General features: G+C 41.5%; 1 protein-coding gene across 1 annotated transcript in view; it reads right to left on the bottom strand.

Annotated features, from left to right (window-relative positions):
- Positions 1 to 375: 375 nt before the first annotated feature.
- The window catches only part of CRHR2 (corticotropin releasing hormone receptor 2), a 175,613-nt gene continuing 153,996 nt past the window's right edge, over positions 376 to 21,992 (bottom strand). Inside the window, exons 11-13 of the mRNA XM_075495498.1 lie at positions 18,130 to 18,265; positions 16,372 to 16,413; positions 376 to 1,521 (exon numbers count right to left, since the gene is read on the bottom strand). Of these exons, the coding sequence (XP_075351613.1) occupies positions 1,381 to 1,521; positions 16,372 to 16,413; positions 18,130 to 18,265 (319 nt within the window). The 3' untranslated portion in view covers positions 376 to 1,380. The remainder of the gene's footprint in view (positions 1,522 to 16,371; positions 16,414 to 18,129; positions 18,266 to 21,992) is intronic.

The following is a 21,992-nucleotide window of genomic DNA, read 5'->3' as shown; positions in this document are numbered from 1 at the left end:
GAAAATTCAGAATAAGCATGTTAAAGTGGCAAGAGCAAACTACTCCAGCACTGGTGAGATACAGGTGATGGAGAATACTTTACACAACTTGCTTTTTTCTTTCTGCTGTTGCAAAGCCCAATGGAGGGAAGGGGAGTGCAGAGGGACAGGGATCCAGTGTAACACCATGAGCTGAGAAGGGAGACAATTCATCTTGCATTTAAATGCCCTCTTGTTCAGACTTTATCATGAGGTTGTTCTTCTTATTGGCTCATTATCAAACAGGATTTCTTTCCCTGATCTTAAATACAAAAACACTCTCAAGATAGGTGTCCTCTTCCTTTCCAGAGTAAAGAAAATGATGCCTGGTTTTATTGAAACCAACCCAGAGTAGTGTTTATTATTGAAAATATACAGTATTTTTGAGCATCACATAAAAAGCCTAGTAGATACATCTGCTCTAGTTCAAAATGCTCAATAGATAATCTTTTGCAGCATGTAGCACTATCCTCATAATGCAAACATCCTCTCCTCATTATTATTTTTACAGTGCTTCCCTTTTATATTTTTTAAACCCAGAAAACATGTTCTATTGTCCTTCCCCACCCCAATCCTCTTAGCTGAAAAAAACCAAAGACTTTCCAAAGGCTACTTACATTGTGTCGAAAGCATGGGGCTAAGAGGAATAAGGATATTTTATAGAGCTATCTAGAGATATTGCTGTCCTTTTCAAAATTTTGTGTATGAACAGGGCATGGTTCTTGCAAGGCAAAGTGCCCTGTGTTAAACAGTCCAGCGATGCCCTGGCCAACTCCCACTCTATCAAAGGGAGAAATGGGGAAGGCAGATAAATTCAGATTTTTCACACCGCCTTTCAGATGCTCTTTTTCTTGCTGCCACATATTCTCAAATGACAGTTCTGCAGAGAAGAAATTTTTACAAAGAAACAAGAAAGAGATGGGCTATCTATACACCAAACTGTTGAAATCATTGGGAATCAATGTACAGGGTGAGATGGGCAGTGTGTTAAAAATAGTCTTTGTTCACCACAATACAGAAGGGAAAAACAAAAAAAAAGGAAGGAGAAAAAAATTGATTGTTCCTGCCAGTGTGCTGTTTTAGACTTTGTATTGTGAACTTCCACAAGGTGCAGTCAGTGTTGAATCTCTTTCTTCTTTGAATCTGTTTCGCCACCACCTGCTCCAAGAGGCTTTCGCCTGGTTGCCTTAAAGCAGCATCAGGAATATGGGAGATGAGAGTCCACAAAAACAGGATGGGCACCTCATTGCGAAAGAGAGCAGTGCAGAATAAAGGAAGAAAGTTTGAAGAAAGGGACTTGGGGAGAGTGAAGAAAGAAGAACCCTGAAGGCCACCAGGTGGTGCGTGTATGTGCGGGGCATATCACACGGCTGCGGTCTGTTTGATGCTGTGGAAGCTGATTCGTGTCGGAGAGGTGGGAATAGACATGGCACGTGCCACACGCACTCGGAGGGAGTGATGGTCTTGCCAGCGGTGCCATCTTTTCCTGGCAGCAGAACGCACCTGGTGAAAAAAAAAAAAGAAAGAACATGAACGCTTGGAATACTCAGGTGTCCTCTGTAAAGGGACACTGGACAGCTCTGAGACAAATGATGATATGTGTCAAGCCAGTGAAACACGCAGGGCTTGATTCAGCTGTGTAAACATGGGCATCTAGTTCTCTTGATATTCTCCTGGGTACTGCGCTCTGGGAAAAGCATGGGTTTCACATATCTCATGTCTCATATCTGATGTCTTAAATACCCCAGAGCATTTCAAATGGCGACAAATGCCTAAGCTTATGCAATTGAATCAAGCTCTCAAGATGGGTGCACCTGATGGAGGTCTTAGAGATACCTATCACAGGGCCTGTAGTTGCCCCTGCTTCCCTTGTATATGAAGGGGAATCACAGGTCATCTAACTAAACATTGGTGTCTACAACACAGACACACCTGACCTAATCCCTGTGAGCATCTTGTACAGGCAGTGGAGAGCTACTCTACAGTCAACAGAAGGTCATCCTCAAGCAGATGCTTACAAATAGGCCCGATGAATCTTGAACTTTAAGTACATATTTTATTGCATGAACCAAAGAGAGAGCCCAGGAGCTCTAGCTCAAATATAATGTATATAAGCAAGAGAAAGACAGGTGATAGGAACCCTAGCCTCAAACACAATGGGAGGGAAAGCTTGAGATACTCCTAACATAGACTGTAATCAATTCCTGCCAAATCATTGGCATAGAAGACTCAAAGTCAGAAGCTGAAATGAAACATTTAGACCAATTTCTGGTTATTCTTGTTGATCTCTGCTTACTGTAGAGACAAGAGCAATTCAGACCTCTAACCTAGGCAGCTAGGGAAGCCTACAAAATCAGGTGAGATGAATCTGGGCCCGGCTTCTTGGACAGTCAATGGGTAATTGTACTCATGACACTTGAAAAGGACGTTGACATTCTGCTGCCAACCTGAAATCCAGTCAACTTTGAAAAAAGAACATTTTTACATACAATCTCTATATCACGCCAGGGCCTCCTTTGCCAAAACCACATTTGTTTAGAAGGTGGGGTTATAAATAACATAATGTAGACATTACACGTCAGCTACTGACCCATAGTTCTCTTCCTGACCAAGAGACAACCAGTCAGTATGGTCAAAGGGTACGATTCATCTCCTCCTAAAGCAGATGTCCAAAGTAGGCCAGATACTGTGGTCAGATGAAAAATACCTATTTCCTTTCATTAGTTATAAAGTGAGTCTAGACAATTAGCTCTTCTTTAGATGTCTGGATTATAAATTCATCTAAATTTAGACAATATTGATATCTTACCTGGAATGTTTTTCAGTCTTTAATGTACTTATCTTCACTGCATCCCTCAAAAGTAAAGGAGTGCTCTTATCCCCATCGCCTGCTCTTATCCTCCAGCAGGCTAAAGCTTGGGTATTAATAGCAGTGTTGCTGTTGTAGAGTAGACCTCAACATGGATCAGCTACCATAGCGACTGTACAAGGCCTGGGATGAGCTTGCACAGCCTGTGTGAAACCCGTGCTGAAACAGCTTCTCAGCTATCAGCACCTGAGGTAGATCAAAGCCATCCTGGGTGTATCTATAATCACCACTGGGATTGCAGGGAAGATGGTGTTGAAACAAATTGTCCAAAGGTGCACAGCCACTGCTTTTCTCCATTTCTTTTAAAACTTGGGGCCTGTCTTCAGGTGCAGTGTGAAGTCTACTCAAAACATGAGGAAGACACACTTCCCAAACCCATTTCAGACCAGCTCCAACATGCTAACAGGTGCTCAAATGAGCTGTAGTAGCAGAGGTATTTCCCACCCAAACCACATACTGTCAGTATTAGGTGTCCTAGATGAACAGGAATGATGGCCTGATAGTGAAAACATACAACAGTTCCTAAGGAGGACATGGGAAGGGGGCATCTGCACTCCTTCTCTCAGATGATTTCAATCTTCCCATTTCTTGGTGGGCCTTCAGGGACTTAGACCCATAGTCTGTAGCACTACTAGTTAGAAACTCTGCACTGTTGTGGTCTGGCACCCCACAACCTCTTCTCATCACCAGCTTTGTCCATGAAATACACCCCATTTCAGGTTTGTGAGTATCAACTTGGAAAACAGTTTTGCAATTGCTATCTTTGGTGCCTTGTCAGGAGAATCCTGAAGCTGGAAATCTGGCTTTTCTATCAGAGCCCTTCCAGAAGGTGCAGATTGGGCAAAATGGACCTGAGGATCTCTTTCTTTGGTTGTTTTCTCGTCTGTGTGTGATCTGTGCTGCTTGATCTGACACTTAAGACAGGTAAATGCAGATGTTTATAGTAAGGTGAGAAGAGTGCCACACTGGGTTTCTTTCTTTTGATATTGAATCAATGATTTGTTTCAACATAAAATAATGGGTTTTACACTTAATACGTGGGACAGACCCTAGAAAAATAAAGGCTATGAGGGGATAGGACTGCTTGCATGGAAAAAGGGAAGAGTGAACACCCAATAAAAGAAGAATCAAAGTTAAAAGACAGCACTGCCAGGAGGAGCATGATCATCATGAATGAATTTGCGATGAAAATGAGAATAATGTGGTTAAACAACAGTGCAGAGGATTTCTGGAAGAGCCTCTCATTATGAAGTAGTAGGTAGAAAACGCCTCCCCTAGTTTCAAGATGGGGTTTGGGCAGTTTACAAAATGACTTAAATGAGATAGATAGTTATATGAGATGATAGCCAGAGTCAGGATGGGCTGTACTACAGTAGAAGCCAGCCTGGACTGCTGACTTTCACTGTCTCATCAAACTGACTTCACTGGTTCACTGAACCCTTCTGTTAAAACATGAGAAACAGTGGAAAGAAGATGTGTCATGGTGTTGCACTTTCCTGGATGCCCACTGTTTGCAAACCTATCATGGTTCTACCTGGAGTGGCCAAGGGATACCTATTTCTGATTCCGGTTTTAAGGGTGCATGTAATATACAACCAAAGGAAAATACGTGTGCCAGAATACATACAAGGGGGGATGCACCTCATCTGAAAGTTTGATATCTATCTAGTCTTGGCCAATTATTTGTGCTTTCAATATAGACAATGGAGAAAGGGAGATGATACCCCTAAGGAGGTGACTTAGATATGTGGAATGAGTAAGTCCTTGCTCCATCTTGCTCCTCTGAGTACAAAACCAGCTTAGCTGTTGGGCACCTAAGGCAAATGGTATAAGTAACACCTAAAGTGTCAGAAGGGTAACCATTGTCATGGGAATCACAGGAATCACAGGAATCACAGGATCGTATAGGTTGGAAAAGACCTTTAAGATCATCAAGCCCAACCATAAACCTAACACTGCCAAGCCCACCACTACACCATGTCCCTAAGCACCTCATCCAAATGTCCTTTAAATACCTCCAGGGGTGGTGACTCAACCACTTCCCTGGGCAGCCTGTTCCAATGCTTGATAACCCTTTTGGTGAAGAAAAATTTCCTAATATCCAGTCTAAACCTCCCCTGGTGCAACTTGAGGCCATTTCCTCTTGTCCTATCACTTGTTACCTGGGAGAAGAGACCGACCCCCACCTCTCTACAACCTCCTTTCAGGCAGTTGTAGAGAGCGATAAGGTCTCCCCTCAGCCTCCTTTTCTGCAGGCTGAACAATCCCAGCTCCCTCAGCCGCTCCTCATAAGACTTCTGCTCCAGACCCTTCACCAGCTTCGTTGCCCTTCTCTGGACACGCTCCAGCACCTCAATGTCCCTCTTGTAGTGGGGGGCCCAAAACTGAACACAGTATTCGAGGTGCAGCCAAGTTGTCCCATGAAGAACATAGGACTTTTTCTGCAGAGGGATGTTGCCTCTCAAATGCTCATTTCTCCCCAGATGTCACCAAATGCTGAGATATTGTTAGAAAAAGTTGTTTCCCCTTTCTGCTGGACTGAAATTCACCCTTGTACAGGGAGCCCGTGATCCACTTAAGACCTTCGAAGAGGTGAATTTCTTCATCTCTGGTGGAAAAGCAGAGAATAAATCTCTGCATACAGCACAGTCTTGCTAAAGATGTTAATAGCAGACTGGCATGCCTATGAATTCAAGTATCCCAGGTACTCCTAGAGCGGCATTCCATTGGGTCGTGAAAAGGGGGAGTCACCTGGTGGGCTTTTTGTGTTTCTGAGCAACTTGTGTGAACGGATACTTACTCAGCCAGTGAAGCCAGATTAGATTTATCATTTGTGCTTCAAACCAATCAAGTCAAAAAGAGTCACCTGGAGATAAAGACGTGAGTCTAAACAAGCAGTTGTCCGAATGGCTTTTATGATATGGTCTGCTTACAAGCTTTGAGAAAGGATAAAAAGTAGTAACAAAAATGCTGTCTTCTTGTACAGCTGGAGCCATTCCTAATGGACTGGGTACATGGAAATAGACTCTGCACTTACAGGGGTGAGTGCAAAGCATTTCTTAACGACAGAATAATTCACTGCAATTAGGATGTGACCAGAGCGCAAGCAGAAAAGGTTAAGCTCAAATTTATCTCTTACAATTGAACTCAGAAACAAAATACTAGCTTAACTTTAGGTCAGAAAAGAAAAAAGAAAACCGGCTGTGACTGCTATAATAACATGTTAAAAAAGACACCAAAAAAGCTATTACACAGCAGAAGAGTAATAGAAAAAGATAAAGCAAAATAGCAACTTCAAACCTGGTGGTTAATCTCCATGAGAGCAACTGCCTCTATCTGTTAAGCATTTGCAGAGTCAGTACCATGTCCTGGAGTCAGCATTAGCACATCTATGACCTGAAATTAACAGCACTTGCCTGTAATAGCCCAAAGATGCATACAGGCTATCATCAGTTGTTAAAGCTTAACAAAGAGCCTCGGGAATACAAATGATCAGCTTCAGCTCTACGTAACTTTAGTAGCTTGAGATGACAACATTTATCGGTGCTGCTGAGCAGAGAGCTCAGTTCTCTGTGTTGACCCCTGGTCTGTCTTTTTTCTTGCAAACAGTTACTCTCTCAGAATTACCCTTTTCAGCTCTTTGCACTTTGTGTACTGTGAATAATCACAGTTTCTGAACAAGTGGTCAAATCAGATTTACCAAGATATTTGTGCCTACAGAATGTGGGCACTGCTCTCAGAAGGATTGCTTAAGAACAGTCAAGAGAAAGAATTCAGGTGATGTGATGGAGATAAGTCAGTGGGCGATAGTTTTTCTTTCCTGATTGGATCAACTAACCGAGGAGTTCTCAAACTTTCAGATCACATCTGAAAAAATCACTAAAAACCACATCTGTTCATAAAAATTGTTAAAAACCTCTCCTCCTCCTCAGAACAATGAAAAGAATGAAAGAGATGGAGAGAAGGATGAAAACATGCAAAGAAGGTTTGCTTTTGATAAAACAGACATCAACTTTGTATTGCTACTACTTATGCTAGACAGGGGCTGCTGATACAGTGGCTACTGGCTAATTTCTTGCAGCCATCAATTATAAATGAGCTGAAGAAAGAGCCTTTACCGACATTAAAAATCAGTTTTTGGAAAAAATGTTGTGTCTTATTAGCAGAGAGAAAGAAAGCATGATCCATTTACACAGTGCTTAGAACAAAGGGGCTCATTCACTTGGGACTTCTTGACATAATACTAAAATATAATAGTAGTAATGTAGGTAAAAAGGAAGGGTCTGATAAGAAGAGTAGGATTAAATGAGCTGTCATGGTAATGGAAGCTGGAAGTAAGACTATTGGGATGCCACCATACCCAGTCCCCAGAGAACATCTCTCACAGGAAAGTGTTAACAAGCGAGGGGCAGAGAGACAACAGGTACTCTCTGACTATAGAATAATCATGGTGTTCAGTAGTCTGTGACTACTTAACCCTAATGAAGTTCTTGCTTTGCTCATATGCAATTTTTCACTCCCAGAAAACCTGATGCAAAGGCAAATTAAATAAATGAAAGAGGTTTATACAGATTTCCACGGCCTTTGAAACAGACTGATTTTTGCTCTATGAAAATACGTTTCAGTGATGAATTAATCAAGTTCCACCTACACTTAAGCACCTTTGTGCCATGTTTCAGATTCTTATGCTGCAGTTGGAGGTAACTGGAGAATAACTTTGGGCTTTAAACATCTTTGGTTATGAACAGCGGTGCAAATTGTGGAAAAGTTGATGAAGATTTGTTCAATTTTATTGTAAGCTACAGATGAGCAAGAGGGACTTTCAGGCAATGTCCAGATCAGCAAAAGGAAACTGGCTATGCACACTTTAAATTTCAAGACACCGGTCTCACTGTGTCTGACTCTGCAGTGTAATCCAATTCCATGAAGTTTCTGAAGCCCTGGCCTCTCTCTGTATCCAGCACAGACATAGGAAAGGCCATAAGGTATTGGCAACAGTTTATCAAAAAGAGACAACTAAAATAGGTCAGATGAATTCTACCCTCATTTGTGTGAATCATTGCCTATACAGGGAGTTGAGGGTGATCAGCTCAACTGCATATATGTATGCATTAGATGTCTAATGTTAAGGGGATAAATCCCATCCATTATATAATAGAACTTAAACTAAAGTAAGGTGATAACTTACATGATACCTTGAAAGTTTTCTAAAGGGTTAGGGTGTCCCTCAGGGGAGAAGGATCAGTAAATGCTGGATTTAATAGTAAAGGCTGTGAAGAAGCCTATGGGTCAAGGCTCTCCAGATCCTTGGAAGGATTAAGTGCAGAATGGAATCAAAGAAACAGAACAGCCTAAACACAGAGCCCACTGGACTGACAGACCTGGGGATCTGCAGATGAGGAACGCTCATCTGCTAATGCTCTCAGAGAGATAGGAGTGAGTCTTTATCTATTTCTTGTAAATAAAGCATATCACTGAGCAATTATACCTACATCCTACAGCCACCTCTCGCCCTATTGGTATGGCTTTACAAGGCTCCCAGTAGAGCCAAACTCTCAGGCCAAAGATGGCCATGTTATTATTAGACAAAAAATTGAACCAAGCATCTCTATAAAGATGCCATCATCAGTGTTTAATCCTCCTAAGGTAGGGAAGGGATGTAGTCAAAACAATCTGTAAGGCTCAAAGGAAACATGGCAATAAATCCTGTAATCTTACAAAAATGAAGCTCAGGTGGAACTTTTTTTTTCCCAAATAGCCTACATCACACCTCTATTTCATGTAACATTGTTAAGCTTCTTTTTCTCCCTAAGAAAAATAGCCTGCTTAACTGGTCTGCAATTAATTTTTTTTGCTGGAGTCTTTGGCAGCAGTTCCATACAACCCGGTAAGAGGTGGATAGTTTTGCAGCACCTGCCATACTGGGACACTGAAGTTTTATTTCTAAGATCACAACAGTGCGATTTTGTTATCATATATAACTATTCAAGAAGCTAGAACAGTTCTGACTAGTTATAAAGATTTGCCACACATTTTGGGGTGGAAGTAAATGCTGCTCACTTTTTCTGGGCCACAAAGGACCAGAACTAACCACTAGAGAGGGAGGCCATGAATGAAATCAGCCCACCCCAAGCCTCTGTGATTTTGTTGTGGAGTGCTCTGGAGGCATGCTCACAATAGCAGTGGTGTAGTGAAAAGGAAAATGAGGTGGGGAAGGACCCTAAGACCAGTTGCAACCTTTCACCGTGCCTGGACTTCTCATTTTTCTCTCTCTGGCAGGACCCCAGTCTGAAGAGACCTACTGGAGTCACAGCAATGAAGGTGACTTTCTACCAGAACACATCTGGGTGTGGGAGATGGGTACTGAGAGGAGACTGCAGCCCTGTAATGAACCGCTGCTTGGTGGTCCCATACAGAAGGTTCGATCCCTTCAGTTGCCTCTATATTGACCAGGCATCCTCAGGGGCATTTAGGACTAGTAGTCATACTCATAGTGTTGGAAACCTTTGCTCAGAAAGCAATCATTGTGGGCGATGGAATTAAACTTTAGCCCTCTAGTCCACCCCCATATTCATATTTATTCAGTGTTTTGAAGGAATGCTTAATGCACGTCCTTTGGGTTCAGAATGATTAATGTGAAGTCTGCTTAGATTGATGGGCAGGTGGATGACTAACCATTTAGGTGGTGATTCATAGCTGGCAATTATAATGAATAGCCTCCCAAGATGATCAGATCAAAGTAAGCCACTTTGAGCTTAATAGATTTTGAGAGGCAGATGGTACCCGGGTAAAGGGTAAACACAAAAAAAATTAAATACATTTATCCTTGCCTTGCACCTTGTTGTGAGAATAATTTACAGTGCCATCTAATGAAGTAACCTGTTGTCTTTGTCTCTGGTTATAGTTTCTCTCTAAGTCGGCTAATTGCTTTCCATTTTAAATGTTAATTCATAGCTGATTATCGATATTGACCAGATACTACTAGAATCTGAGGCCTGCTTGAGCTGAGAATTCATGCTTTGCAGGATGATTTCAGACACAGGCCTTGCTAGGTATGTATCCCTGCAGGACATGGTTATAAATCAAGGACAGCCACCTTATTATGGACATAGGATTCATGAATTGTAGAATAATTAAGGTTGGAAGGGACTTCAGAAGGCCTCTGGTCCAATGCCATGATTGAAGCAAGTCCAGCGTAGAAATTATATCCAGTTTTGAGATTATGTCAGGGTCTTACTGAATCATTTTGAATACATCCAAGCACGGATATGTCAAAACACCTCTAGGCCTCTCTTCTAGTGCTTAAACACCCTCATTATGATTGTTTTTCACCATGTTTAATTAGGATTTCCTTTGTTTCCTTCATTTAGTTTGATAGTGGAGACTGCTCTTCTCTGCCTAGCCCTTCATCAAGCACTATCGCTTTATAAATTTGGGTCATTCTCACACACCATCACTTTCATTCACAAGCATCCTGTTATGGTACAGCTGTGTTATTATCTCCCATTATGGTTGGTAAGGTTTCCAAGGATCACAGAACTCTCTGAGGGATCAGCACTGGTGGTTACTGGAAATGACATGAAGCACTTAATAACAAGGTTAATTGTTCTCTGGAGGCAGGGATCCTTCCCCCATTATCTTCTTGTTTCCATCATGCCTTTGTTGAAGTAGCAGGAGTGGAGACAGGCCTATCAGTGAAGTTCTCATTCCTCTGGAGTTTCACCAGTGGCTGGCTGGAAATATTTAACTTCCTTCTCTGGGGGATGCTGCAGCATCTGAGATGTGACCTCCTCCCCTCCAGACTCCAACAAACAGCAGCCATAAGACCAAAGCTAACACAACCGTACAGAAAGATATATTTGGAATATGAAACACTATAAATGTACTCTTTCCCTCTCTGAAATACTTCATTTTCTCTCAGGATAAAAACGTTACTAGCAAGGAGGTCTGGCTGAGAAGGTAGATACCATACTAGAAAAGGAACTGGAGGGAAGTTCCATCTTCCTTTAAAGATGCTTTATCTGGAATCAGTCAAAGAGAGAATAGAAATGCTGTGAGAAGAAGGTGTATACTAAAGAACTGAAAGAAGACCCTGGAGACAAAAGTATGAAGAACCTCGAAGTGAGCTGTGAGTCTAGAGATCGGCAATGAGTGATTATAGTGCTAGGGAGTGTCACTACTGCCTTCTGTTGTCTTCCCTGGATGCTCTCCTATGAAAAGCCAAAGGTGACAACTGTCTTCATTGGCCTAATAACAGTGAGCCTCTTTTGGTACTGAAACTATAATGAATATTTTTCCTGGGTTTCATATCATGCAAACAATTATAAGGCTACTCTACATATGCCTAAAGACTATAACCTTCACTGAGTCTTTTTTCAGTTTCAGGTCTGGCTGTGACCTGGATAGGATAGGGATGTTTTTATCCAGCATTTAGTTCTCAAGATCATTGTCAGACAAATCAGAGGTACCATGTAAGATGAATCTCACACCAGATACCCTTTTGAAAGACAGGCTTTAATTAAACACATGATATCAAGTTCAGTTTCTGGATTGAATTCATCAGCTTGTACTACAGAGGCTGAAGAGACGATTTAGTGGTTTCTATGGATCTATACTCTCATCCAAACTTACATTAAGGATGAGATACCATGAAAGCTTATCCCTGATTATACATTATTATCTTGTTATAAGCAAACTGATCTAGGTAGAATAAATTTCATCAACTAAAAAAACTTAAAAACTTTTTAGTGAACTGCAATAAAAATTGTCTAACAGGAGTTTTGTGGAAATGCATTCTCTTCAGCACAGTTTCAAGCCATTGTATCTAACCTTGTTTCAAAAAAATCCATCTTAATTTTTTTTTTATCCAGTGTTATGTGAAATTAGATTCAGTCTTGTGATCTGTGAGTTGATAGAAAAAATTTTGAGTAGCATTTTGATTTTTACAGTCATTGAAAAAGAAGTTCACAACCTACATTCATTCTTTTTAAGTGGCATTTAACATAAATGCATACATATTTTTCATTATGCCATTTTTTATAGCATCTTAAATTCTCAGAAACCTCTCATCCTTAATTTTCTTGGAAGTCCAGAGTTGCTCTTTACCACTCAGATTAAATTAAATTTGCATAATTTTGCCCTCTAGTGCTAGTAGATTTTCTCTGTGCCCAAAAAATACAACTTTTTTTCCATAAATTCTCTAGACAAATTAAAATGAGTCAAGTGCCAAGAGCCTCTCATGCCCATCCATGGCACACACAATTTGTTCAAAACAGCTTCAGAACTTTTTAGAAGCAATAAAACACAAAAAACTGTCAGCTTTGTATCTAAACTGCTTCTTCTCCTTAGGTTCACTGGAATAACTTGTGTATAATATGTTGGCTTTGAAAGACATTCATATTCAAAATCTGAAGGATCATATCTCCAGTAGAGGGGCCCAAATGATACACACTCTCTCAAGACCTCGCCCATTGCCTTAATTCTCACTGCAGCCAACAAAGCTAGTCCAAGATCTGTGTGAAACACTGTGTGTTGTGGAAATGAGGGAAAAGGACATGTTCGTATTCCCAGGTCAAATGCCCGCTCCAAAGCATAAGGAAATAAACTTGTCCCATTTGAAATTCTTTGCATGGACTGCAATTTAATAGCTTCACACTTTTTTCCTTCAGTGATCCCACTGCTGAACTGTCAGACCAAATCACTGCAAAATCAGGACCAAGACCTTTTATGGTGATATCTTGTATTACCAAGGTGCAATCTTCAGTTAGAGTGCTGGAGGCGCTGCCTTCTCCACTAGAACATCAGATCTATGCAAGCAGCACAGCTGTATAACTCCTCTGATCTGGAGTAAAAGAGCTCATAGGAAGAGAAACACTCTAAGTCATAAGGACATGTTTAAATCAAGGGAAGCTACAAGACGTTACACAGAAAAAACTCTTTCCTGTTTCATTTGCCAAACTTCACAGATAGAACACTGACAAAAAGATAGAAACTTTGATAACTTTCATCTGCGGTCCATATTGTTTCAGCTCTACTACAAACAGTTATTGGAAGTTTGTAAGTATGTAGTGGCATCTGTATCAAATATGAAACGGTAGAGATGCAGCTGAGATCACAGCATTATTAAAGCTTTAAATTAATGGATTTTCTAGCCTTTTTGCTTGTGTCATCTTTCAGAGCAGGCCTGGCACTGTGTGGGATGAATAACCTGTTAAAGACTATTATATGCATTCAAAGAACCCAACTCTGTCATAACTGGAAAACATGAAGTATTTAAAACCTTCTGAGATACCAAGTCATCAGCCCATCTATAACAGAGACAGGAATATCGGACTCACTGAAGAGATAATAATTCAACAAGGCTTCAGTGATATTTATAAAGATTTCAGGCTACTGCAAGGCTACTACTTAGAAGCTATTTTACTCCTTTAGAGCAAAATCTGCTGTGGATCTCACTAAAGAGTGCTGGTACCTCATGTAGATTGAGTGGCATTACCTTTATCACCTCTCTAAAAGAGGTGGTGCCTCCCTGAGAGCAACTGATATCAGGAGAATGCAAACGATATTTCAGTTCTTCTGTACTTCTGATGTGATGCTGTTCACATGCACTAGGAAATACAGGCTTTTTCATAGAAGATAATGGAGGAAACCAATGTACTGCAAATCTAACTGAGCAGAAAATCAGTATGGCTTTCACTGCTTAGACATGGAAGTTTACAATAAGAAAACACACTTTTGCTACACTAACAACTAAGGCCCTCATATATGCCTCAGTTGGCAATGTAGCCTGTACAGGCCTCTCACTTCACAAGGAGGCAAGACACAGCATTATTGCAAGCTTTTGCAGTGTGATGTGATGTGGCCTTCAGGATGTGATCTGGGAAACATAAGCTCTTTTTAGAATGCTTTGTGAGTATGTGGAGATCTAGGGAGGATAGCACTATCACAAGGGAGAGCTTTTAAAATAGTATAATATAAGATGCAATTTTTTTTCTGGACAATATGATTCCAAGCCCAGAAAGCTCTGAAAATTCACTGCATTTGCTACTTGTTTCTAAGCTGTGCAGAGCTGAAGCTAGAAAAGAGCAGGAAATTGCATCCTTTAAAACCTTTATGATACTTCAAAAACATTCCCACAGTACCTTAAGATGAGTCCAAAGTCCTTTCACCGTTTTGAAGCAGACAATGCTGCCATGTTTGGGGGGTTTAGACGTATGTTATGTCTCAAAGTAGTTAGGGAGTTGCCATGGTTTAGACAGTCAAGTGGAAGTTGCACATTAGATATAAACATATGGCTACAGAGAAGATTTTACTCACATATTCAGCTATTTGTAGGTGTCTACATGTGAGTGGAGTGTCTAGGCATGCATTATAGTCAGTGCAGAGCTAGTCCATACTGTCAGTGAAGACTAGAGTTGTCCAGGTGAGCAAACAGAGGTGTCTATTGTAGGCTAAGTTGATGAGAAAAAGATTGTATTGACTGGCTTGAATTAGTGACATAGAGAGCTTGTGCCATTTGAGAAGCCCCATTGTATCCCACTTGGCTTCCCACTTCCCAGTCAGAAGGTGTGTATCTTCTATAGAGCCTGTATCATCTCTGGTAGACCCATGTAGATGCCTCAGATACTCTATAGCCTCTCAAGCGGTACTAGATATCTATGTTTAGGGAAATGAATCAAGATCACCTAGACCACCCAAGTTGGGTGTCTTAACCTTGAACTGACGCCCACAGAAATGCCCATTCGAACTGTAATAGAAGTGTGATATAGCTGGGAAAATCACTGTTCTTGAAATAATTCCAGATCTGCTAGTAGATTGTTATCAAAGCATAGAAGTACATGAGGTGAATCATCCTGCCTTTCAACAAGCCTGATTATGTCTGAACTCATTTAAGTTACAGGAGATGGGAAGTTGGCTCATGGCCTTGGACAGAGAACTTCAGACTGCTGTAGTGAAGGAGATATTTCTCCCACTACAAGACAGCTGAAAGAATCCCAGAACAGACAAAAGAGTGAAAGCCTGGTATGAACAGCCAACTGGTCCTAGCCCAAGTGCACAAAATGGAAGTGCACTAGGGTGATACAAAGTCCTGACTGACTGTGAAATCATGTGGTCCAGGTTCCAGCCCCTGATGTTCACTGTGGCACCAGAGGAAAAAAAAAAAAAAAGAAGAAAAAAAAGACAGAAAAAAAGCTTGCTGTCTACATGGAAGATTCTACTTCTGCATTAACAGTGTAAACCTGATGAATATGACAAGTACGACTGAAGGGACATGCCAGACTTCTGGTGCCTTTAACCTCATCAGATTGTGCAGCACAGTGGCTCACAAAAAAAAGTATGGTCACAAAGCAACTCAGATATATGGCAAGGTTTTGAGGTAACCGTAGTCACACAGTTAACATGTCTGTACTTTTTGGGGATGATTTCAGCTCCCTATTTATTAAGAAGCAAACAGAGTGGTCGGAATTTATTGAAGGGAAGTTGGAAAGAGAACTGAGAACAGTCTGCTGCCAGTATATAAAAGTAGCATGTGCCTAACCTGAGAAAGCAGTGTTGCTTCTCATTAACAATGCCTCAGAATTAATGAGGGAGAGGGGAAATGAAGAAAACAAACAAACAAACAAAAAAGGTGTTTTATTGGCTGAGGTATAGAAAAATGTTGCAGAGCAGCTGGTTGAGAAGACATGCCCATTCTTTCTCATAGTGCCACACAGGGAGCCCACAATGAAATTAAGAAGCAGAACCAACAAAATATATACTGATACAGCAGGAATAATTAAGACATTGAATTAATTTCTGCAGAGACCCAAATTTTAACTGGACAAAGATGACACGCTTAAGTGCAGGCAAATGAGAGACACTGGCAGTGTAAGCAGGGGAAAAGCTACAAATCTCTCACACTTTGGGGTGTAAGTTAAACACTGAGGGATATTAGTGAAACATTTCTTGCTTCAGTAGCAGTACTTACAATTAATTCTGAGGAACACCACCAACTCTGTTCCCAACCCTCTTTTCTGAATGCAGCAGGTATTGATTACTCAGAGATAGATATCCACACACAAAAACTAACTCACTCAACTCAGCATGGCAATCCCACTATATAAATGGGTCATATCCTGCAGCATATCCTTAACAAGAGCCCAGCTCAGAAGTAATGTTCAAGTATGCCCAGAAATCATATTTGTAATTAATGAGAAACTTCAAAGAAGTCTTAAAATGAAGAACAATAATTTTATAATCTGAGAAGACTTCTTTTCCTCTGCCCTGACTTCCCAGGTAATAATCTGAATTTGATAAAGCTTTGTGAACAAAGGACACCTACAAAGACGGCTGGGAAATTCAGATGTACATTAAGAGAAACTTGTGCAAGAGCAATGGACTGATGGGACCCCACGTAAAAACATCTCATGTTCCTATAATCAGGCATTCAAGTAGGTTCCACATCCCAAGAATTAATTACACTGACAGCAGGGGACACTACTTACCTCACCATTCAAGAAGCAGTAAAATACTGACACAAAGAAACCCTGGAAAGAATAGAAAGCAGTCAATTATTAGGTAAGTATTTTAACATGCAGAATTGGGGACTGAGCTTTATCCTGGTATCATCCTGAGCAAAAACATAATCTTGTTGAGATCATCCACTTCCAGACAGATTAAAACTTTACCCTACGACTTCATGAGAAAATAAGAAGTGTCTTGCAGCTCACAGGTGAGACATGAGAGTTAGAATCTAGACAGCTCTTCCACTGATAGAGGGGATTGCCACTTCAGCTGTGCTAAAGCATATCTACAGCTTCCAGCTGCCTCCCCGAAATGGCACAGACCCCTCACAGGCGCTGTGTCATGCCTGCCAGCATTATGCATATGTCTCAGGCACTTGCAGGGGGGTGTCAAATGGCCTTAGATGGTCTTGTGTGGGCAAGTGTATCACCAGGTTGCTTACATTCATCTGAGCTAAATTGCTCTGTGGAATCTACTGACAGCAGTGACTAGACCCCTGTAATGACTGCAAAGATTGTAATGACTATAATGGAAGCTCAGATGACAACATGATGACACTTTCGTCTCTAAACCTGTGAGCAGAATCCTACCCATTTTGCTTTCAGCAATGGACTGTAATTATTGTCACAATAAAGGAGAGATTCCCTGTGTTTTCTTTCTTACATATGTCTTCATAACACTAACAATAAAATAAGCAGTGTAGCATTTTTTTGAGACATTGAGCATCAGCAGATAAAAAATACAATTAATTTTAGGGAATGAAAAATGTGGATTGGTTCCCTGGTAAAGGCTAGAGTTCCTTTGTTCATAGATTAAAAGGGACATTTTTCATTTTGGATATTCAGTTGTGATTTCTGGTGGGATGCTCTGTGTTTCAAAGCTAAACATGCAATCAGTAAAAACAGTAATCCAAAGCTCAAAACTTTTGTAATCCATAACCCTAGATTTGGCATGACAGTGTGTGTGCTGTATATTTGTATTGATATCCTGGGTATCAGAGTGCTTGTTCCTGCAGATATCAGAGGTAAAATACCCTAGTTTAAGGTCTTTAAGCAGAGCTGAAGCTGTAGGACACACCTAAGCAGAAATGTGTGGCTAAACACCATTCAAGGTCTTCAGGCACTTTTGGTTTTGTGCCAAATCCAGAAAGCTGGAGCAATCACTCATGTTCCACTGCCTTTTACATCCTGGCAGAACTCCTATTAAATTCAGGGGAGGGAGGAGATAGGGTATGAGTTCTCAGTTGGTATGGTTTGATGGGGGAGTGCATGCACCGTTGGAGTGGGCAACATAGCTAATGTCTTAATCAAGTGAGCCCAACAGGTAGGAGTTGTTTCCCTTGGTTTTAGCAACATCTAGTCTAAGTCTCAGCTCACTGTGTGCTCTGTGAAGAGAGATATACTTTGGGAAGGTGATTCATCATCCTCTCTCAGGCAGTTTAGGATAGAATGAAACATCACCTCTCTCTATTGACTTTAGATGGAGCCTAGGTGAGGAGCTGTAGCTATAGACTGAACATAGTGCTGGTGTTAAGGGAGATGAATCTCTCCAGTACACACCTGGGAGGAGTTCTCCACTCCATATGACTTGCTTATATATCTATTACATAAGCATGAACATAGCTGAGCTATTTTCGACTAATTTCTATTATGGACTTCATTGCCATAAGTTTCATGGCTGAAAAGCACTGAAGATCCTTTCAGCAGTAGCTGATACCAGCTGTAAACTTGCTCTCTTACCTGAAAAGACTGCAGGAAGGAATTGAAATAGATGAAGACGATCTGGGAAATGTCATCTTCACCAGGGTTGACAAAGAAAAGCATATAGGTGATGCCTAGCAGAGGCAGAAGAACTAACGTTGCCTTGACTGCCTTCCTGTGGGCAGAAAACAGAAAACAAGTGAACACAAGAAAGAAAAACTGTGTTATTTGAACCACTCTAGATATACCCAATCCAAACAAATCACTTCTTTAGTGGGGAGAGGGGATGAGTCTCAGAGAAATTCAGAGGGAAATGAAGTACCTACATTGTCTAGAGAGGTAACTGAGGTACCTCCTTAAGATAGTTCAGCACCTCCACATGTCAAACAGGGTGAGAAGAAAACAAAAGGATGGCCTGAGACATGTCTGCTCAGGGCTGTCCAATAGGTACAGTCACTGGAGGAAAGAAGCATTTTAAGAGAGAAATTCACGTGTCAACTTCTGTCCAGTGTCTAACACAAGTGAATGGAGTTAGGGAACACAGGTATCCCTGTGGGTACCTCCATCTCTCGAGGCATGCTGCTAGAGCATTTGCTGAGGATAGCAGTGGAAGCCTATATTTGCATAATGGCCAAATAATTTGAGCTTTTTCCCAGGAGGACATCCATGTTTTAGACAATTCTCAGCCTGCCTGCACAGGAACAGTCCGAAGGTTCATGACCAGCTTATTGTGTAACCCAAGATGGAGGCTCCCAGGGTCCTCAGGCAATGAAGAACACAAGTTTCTTAGGGCTCAGAAAAGGATATTTAAGAAGGAGCCTGATCGCATGTCCAAAAGGCTGGATAGAGTTTAGCAGGGGAGTAGGGAAAGAGTGACAGCCTCCACTTTGGGTTGTGAAGCCACAGGTGAGTTTGATAGTTAACACTTTCTGACCAGTGCCTGACCACGTGGAGAAACGTGTTCTGGGAAAGCCTTTGCCTTTGAATCCTGCTGTTTGTCCCCACACTCTGAACTCCAGGGGACAAATGGGAACCTTTTTTATATCCCTCCCTTTCTCTCTCGTCTTCCTCCAGACAGTTTCTGTCCTATCAGTGAGGCTTGCATTAGGCTGAAGCCTTGGGATTCTCTGCAGGTTTGGTGAGTGATTTCTTATACCTCAGGGTGATGTGGTAAGTGCACAATTTAGCTGCTGAGCAGGGCAGGAGTGTTGTGCCCATGATACCTGCTCTATGCCCATCTTTTGATTCTGTCTGGAATGTAAATGCTTTCTCTCCCTCTGCAACACCTGCACACCCAACGCAATTGCTTAGGGCTGTCTTATAAATAATAAACAAGCAGGTGGTGCACAATGAAGCATAAGTGATTATTAACAGAATTATTAGGGGCTAATCTTTATTATTGGTGCTATAATAATGTCTTGGGATGTCAGCTGCAGAACAGCACCTCATCGTGCCAGATACTGTACAAATACAGAACACTGCAATTTTGCTAAGTCTGTATAAATCTCTGTATAATGCTGTAAGAGGCAGATAAAGACAGGCAGGTAGGCAGGCAGGGGAGCACAAAAATATTGCCAGTGTCAGTCTATTGCCATAGAGTGACAGTCTTAACAAAGTAGCTGCCACATCATTTAATACTTGCTTAACAAATGTTTGGAGTACTCAGCTTTAGAGCAGCGAGGCTTGCCCCAGGCTTTGCTGGAATTATATGGCTTTCTATTTAGGCTGTGAAAAAGAAGGTTCCCTCACAGAGCTTGTAGCGAGGATGAGATCACCGTCATCTGTTCAAAGATGAAGGCAGTTACTTTAGATTGCCTCAGAATCTAATATCTCTAATGCTCCCTGCAAACTGTGGAAGGGATAAAAATGTATTGAGCTTTGAATCAGGGTTTTTTCGTGCTAGTTTTAGTTTTATGGCATGAGGTTTGAGCATGAAAAAGGGGTATTTTTCCTCTTCATTTCTCAGGAAATGTGCAGAGAAGAATCTGAACAAGAAAGTCAGACCACTGCATTAACTTCACATTTGTCCCCAAACCTCAGACAGGAGTAAAAGGAAGGAATCAGGCAAAACAACAAAACCCCATTACTGCAGCAAAACTGCCTCCAAAGTCAAGAGCAGGCTAATTTGAGGACATCAAGATTCAAGCCTCAGCTTGATACACTGAGATTGTATCTAGAAATAATTTAGAGGATTGTGACCAATCTTACTCCACAAAACCTGTGCTATTTCCCAGTGTGAGGACCCGTCTCTCCATAAATGCTCCAAACAGCTTGCAAGATACTGTAAACAGTAAAACACAAAGGGCAGTCAGCATCTCCTGATGTCTAAGAATTTGCTTTTGGACTGTTTAGGCTGATGTAAGTCCACACTGCTGCTGGAAGGGGCCAGGCCACCTTCCTTCTGCTGCCCTGGGCTAAACATTCCCGTCTTCTTTCTGCCATACTGGTGCTTGTGAGGTTGCACAGCCAGCCAGCTCAGGAACCTGATCCACCCCATAATGATTAGTTAAGGATCAGTTCCGTGATGCAGCCCATTGAGTGGCTACACTAATGCTGGTACCAGCTGAAGGGAGGGGGCACAATCGCCCTTCATTCTCATACCCTACACTTTAAAAATAACATTGAACCCTACTGTAAATACCTTTATGTGCACAGTGGTCATCAGTAATGAGACCGCTATTGACTACAGATATGATATGAATGTTTTGGCCCAGGCTCTGTTCTTCTTTTACTTCTGACTCTGCTAGGATACTGGTATGAACAAGGATCTTAATATGCATATGCACATGATTTATTGGGAAGTCTTGATAGCGTATGGTTCTACATCTACAAAGCTAGAGACTGGGACAGAGAAGCAACCTAGTAGGGACTGAACACTTTTTCACTGATTCTCCAGATTTGCTGAATGAATGGACTAGTCACCAGTGAAAGGAGTTACGATATATTTATATAATATAATACATCTGCTTGTGTACATATAGAAATTGATAAAGTTCCTATCATCACTTGAAATCGAACCCTTCAGATTTCATTGTAAGAGGGAAATTTCATGTGTGTGTTGGGGCATGTGCACGCCTGAAGGAGGTAAAGAGGCTGGTGGCGGCAGCAGTACACGTCTCTGTGCCTGTAAGCCTAGGCTGTTTGCATTGTTTGGACACCGAAATGGAGTGGTCAGAAAAAATGCAGGCATGCTTTTATGGTTAGCCTGAAAAAATAAATACTGTGTACCTAACTGTATGAACTCAAGGGTCAAGAAAGACACCCTCTGAGATCAACTGTGGCATCTGGAAAGACAAAGATGGGTGTCCTGGTTTTGGCTGGGATAAAGTTAACTTTCTTCCTAATAGATGGTATAGTACTGTGTTTTGGATTTAGGAGGAGAATAATATGATAACACACTGGTGTTTTAGTTATTGCTGAGCAGTGCCTGCACTAAGTCAAGGACTTTTCTGCTCCTCATAGTGCCCTGCCAGTGAGGAAGCTGGAGGTGCACAACAAGCTGGGAGGGGACGCAACCAGGACAGCTGACCAAAACTGGCAAAAGGGATATTCCATACCATATGACATCATACTGAACAAAAACTGGGGGAAGTTGGCCCGGGGGGTGTGGCAGCTCCTTGGGAAGTGGGTGGACATCGGTCAGCGGGTGGTGAGCAATTGCATTGTGCATCACTTGTTTTGTATATTCTTTAATCATTATTATTATTTTCCCTTCCTTTTCTGTCCTATTAAATTGTCTTTATCTCAACCCACGAGTTTTACCTTTTTTCCCATTCTCTCCCCGATCCCACTGCGGGGGCGTGAGCGAACGGCTGTGTGGTGTTTAGTTGCCTGCCAGGTTAAACCATGACGATGGGACAAGGACAGGGCAAGCAAGGCAGTTCTTTGTTAACACCACAAAC

The sequence above is a fragment of the Mycteria americana genome, chromosome 2, assembly GCF_035582795.1.
Source record: "Mycteria americana isolate JAX WOST 10 ecotype Jacksonville Zoo and Gardens chromosome 2, USCA_MyAme_1.0, whole genome shotgun sequence".
In the NCBI taxonomy this organism is placed as follows: Eukaryota; Metazoa; Chordata; class Aves; order Ciconiiformes; family Ciconiidae; genus Mycteria; species Mycteria americana.
The sequence above is the reverse complement of the archived record's forward strand: the minus strand, read 5'-3'. Positions and strand labels throughout refer to the sequence as shown.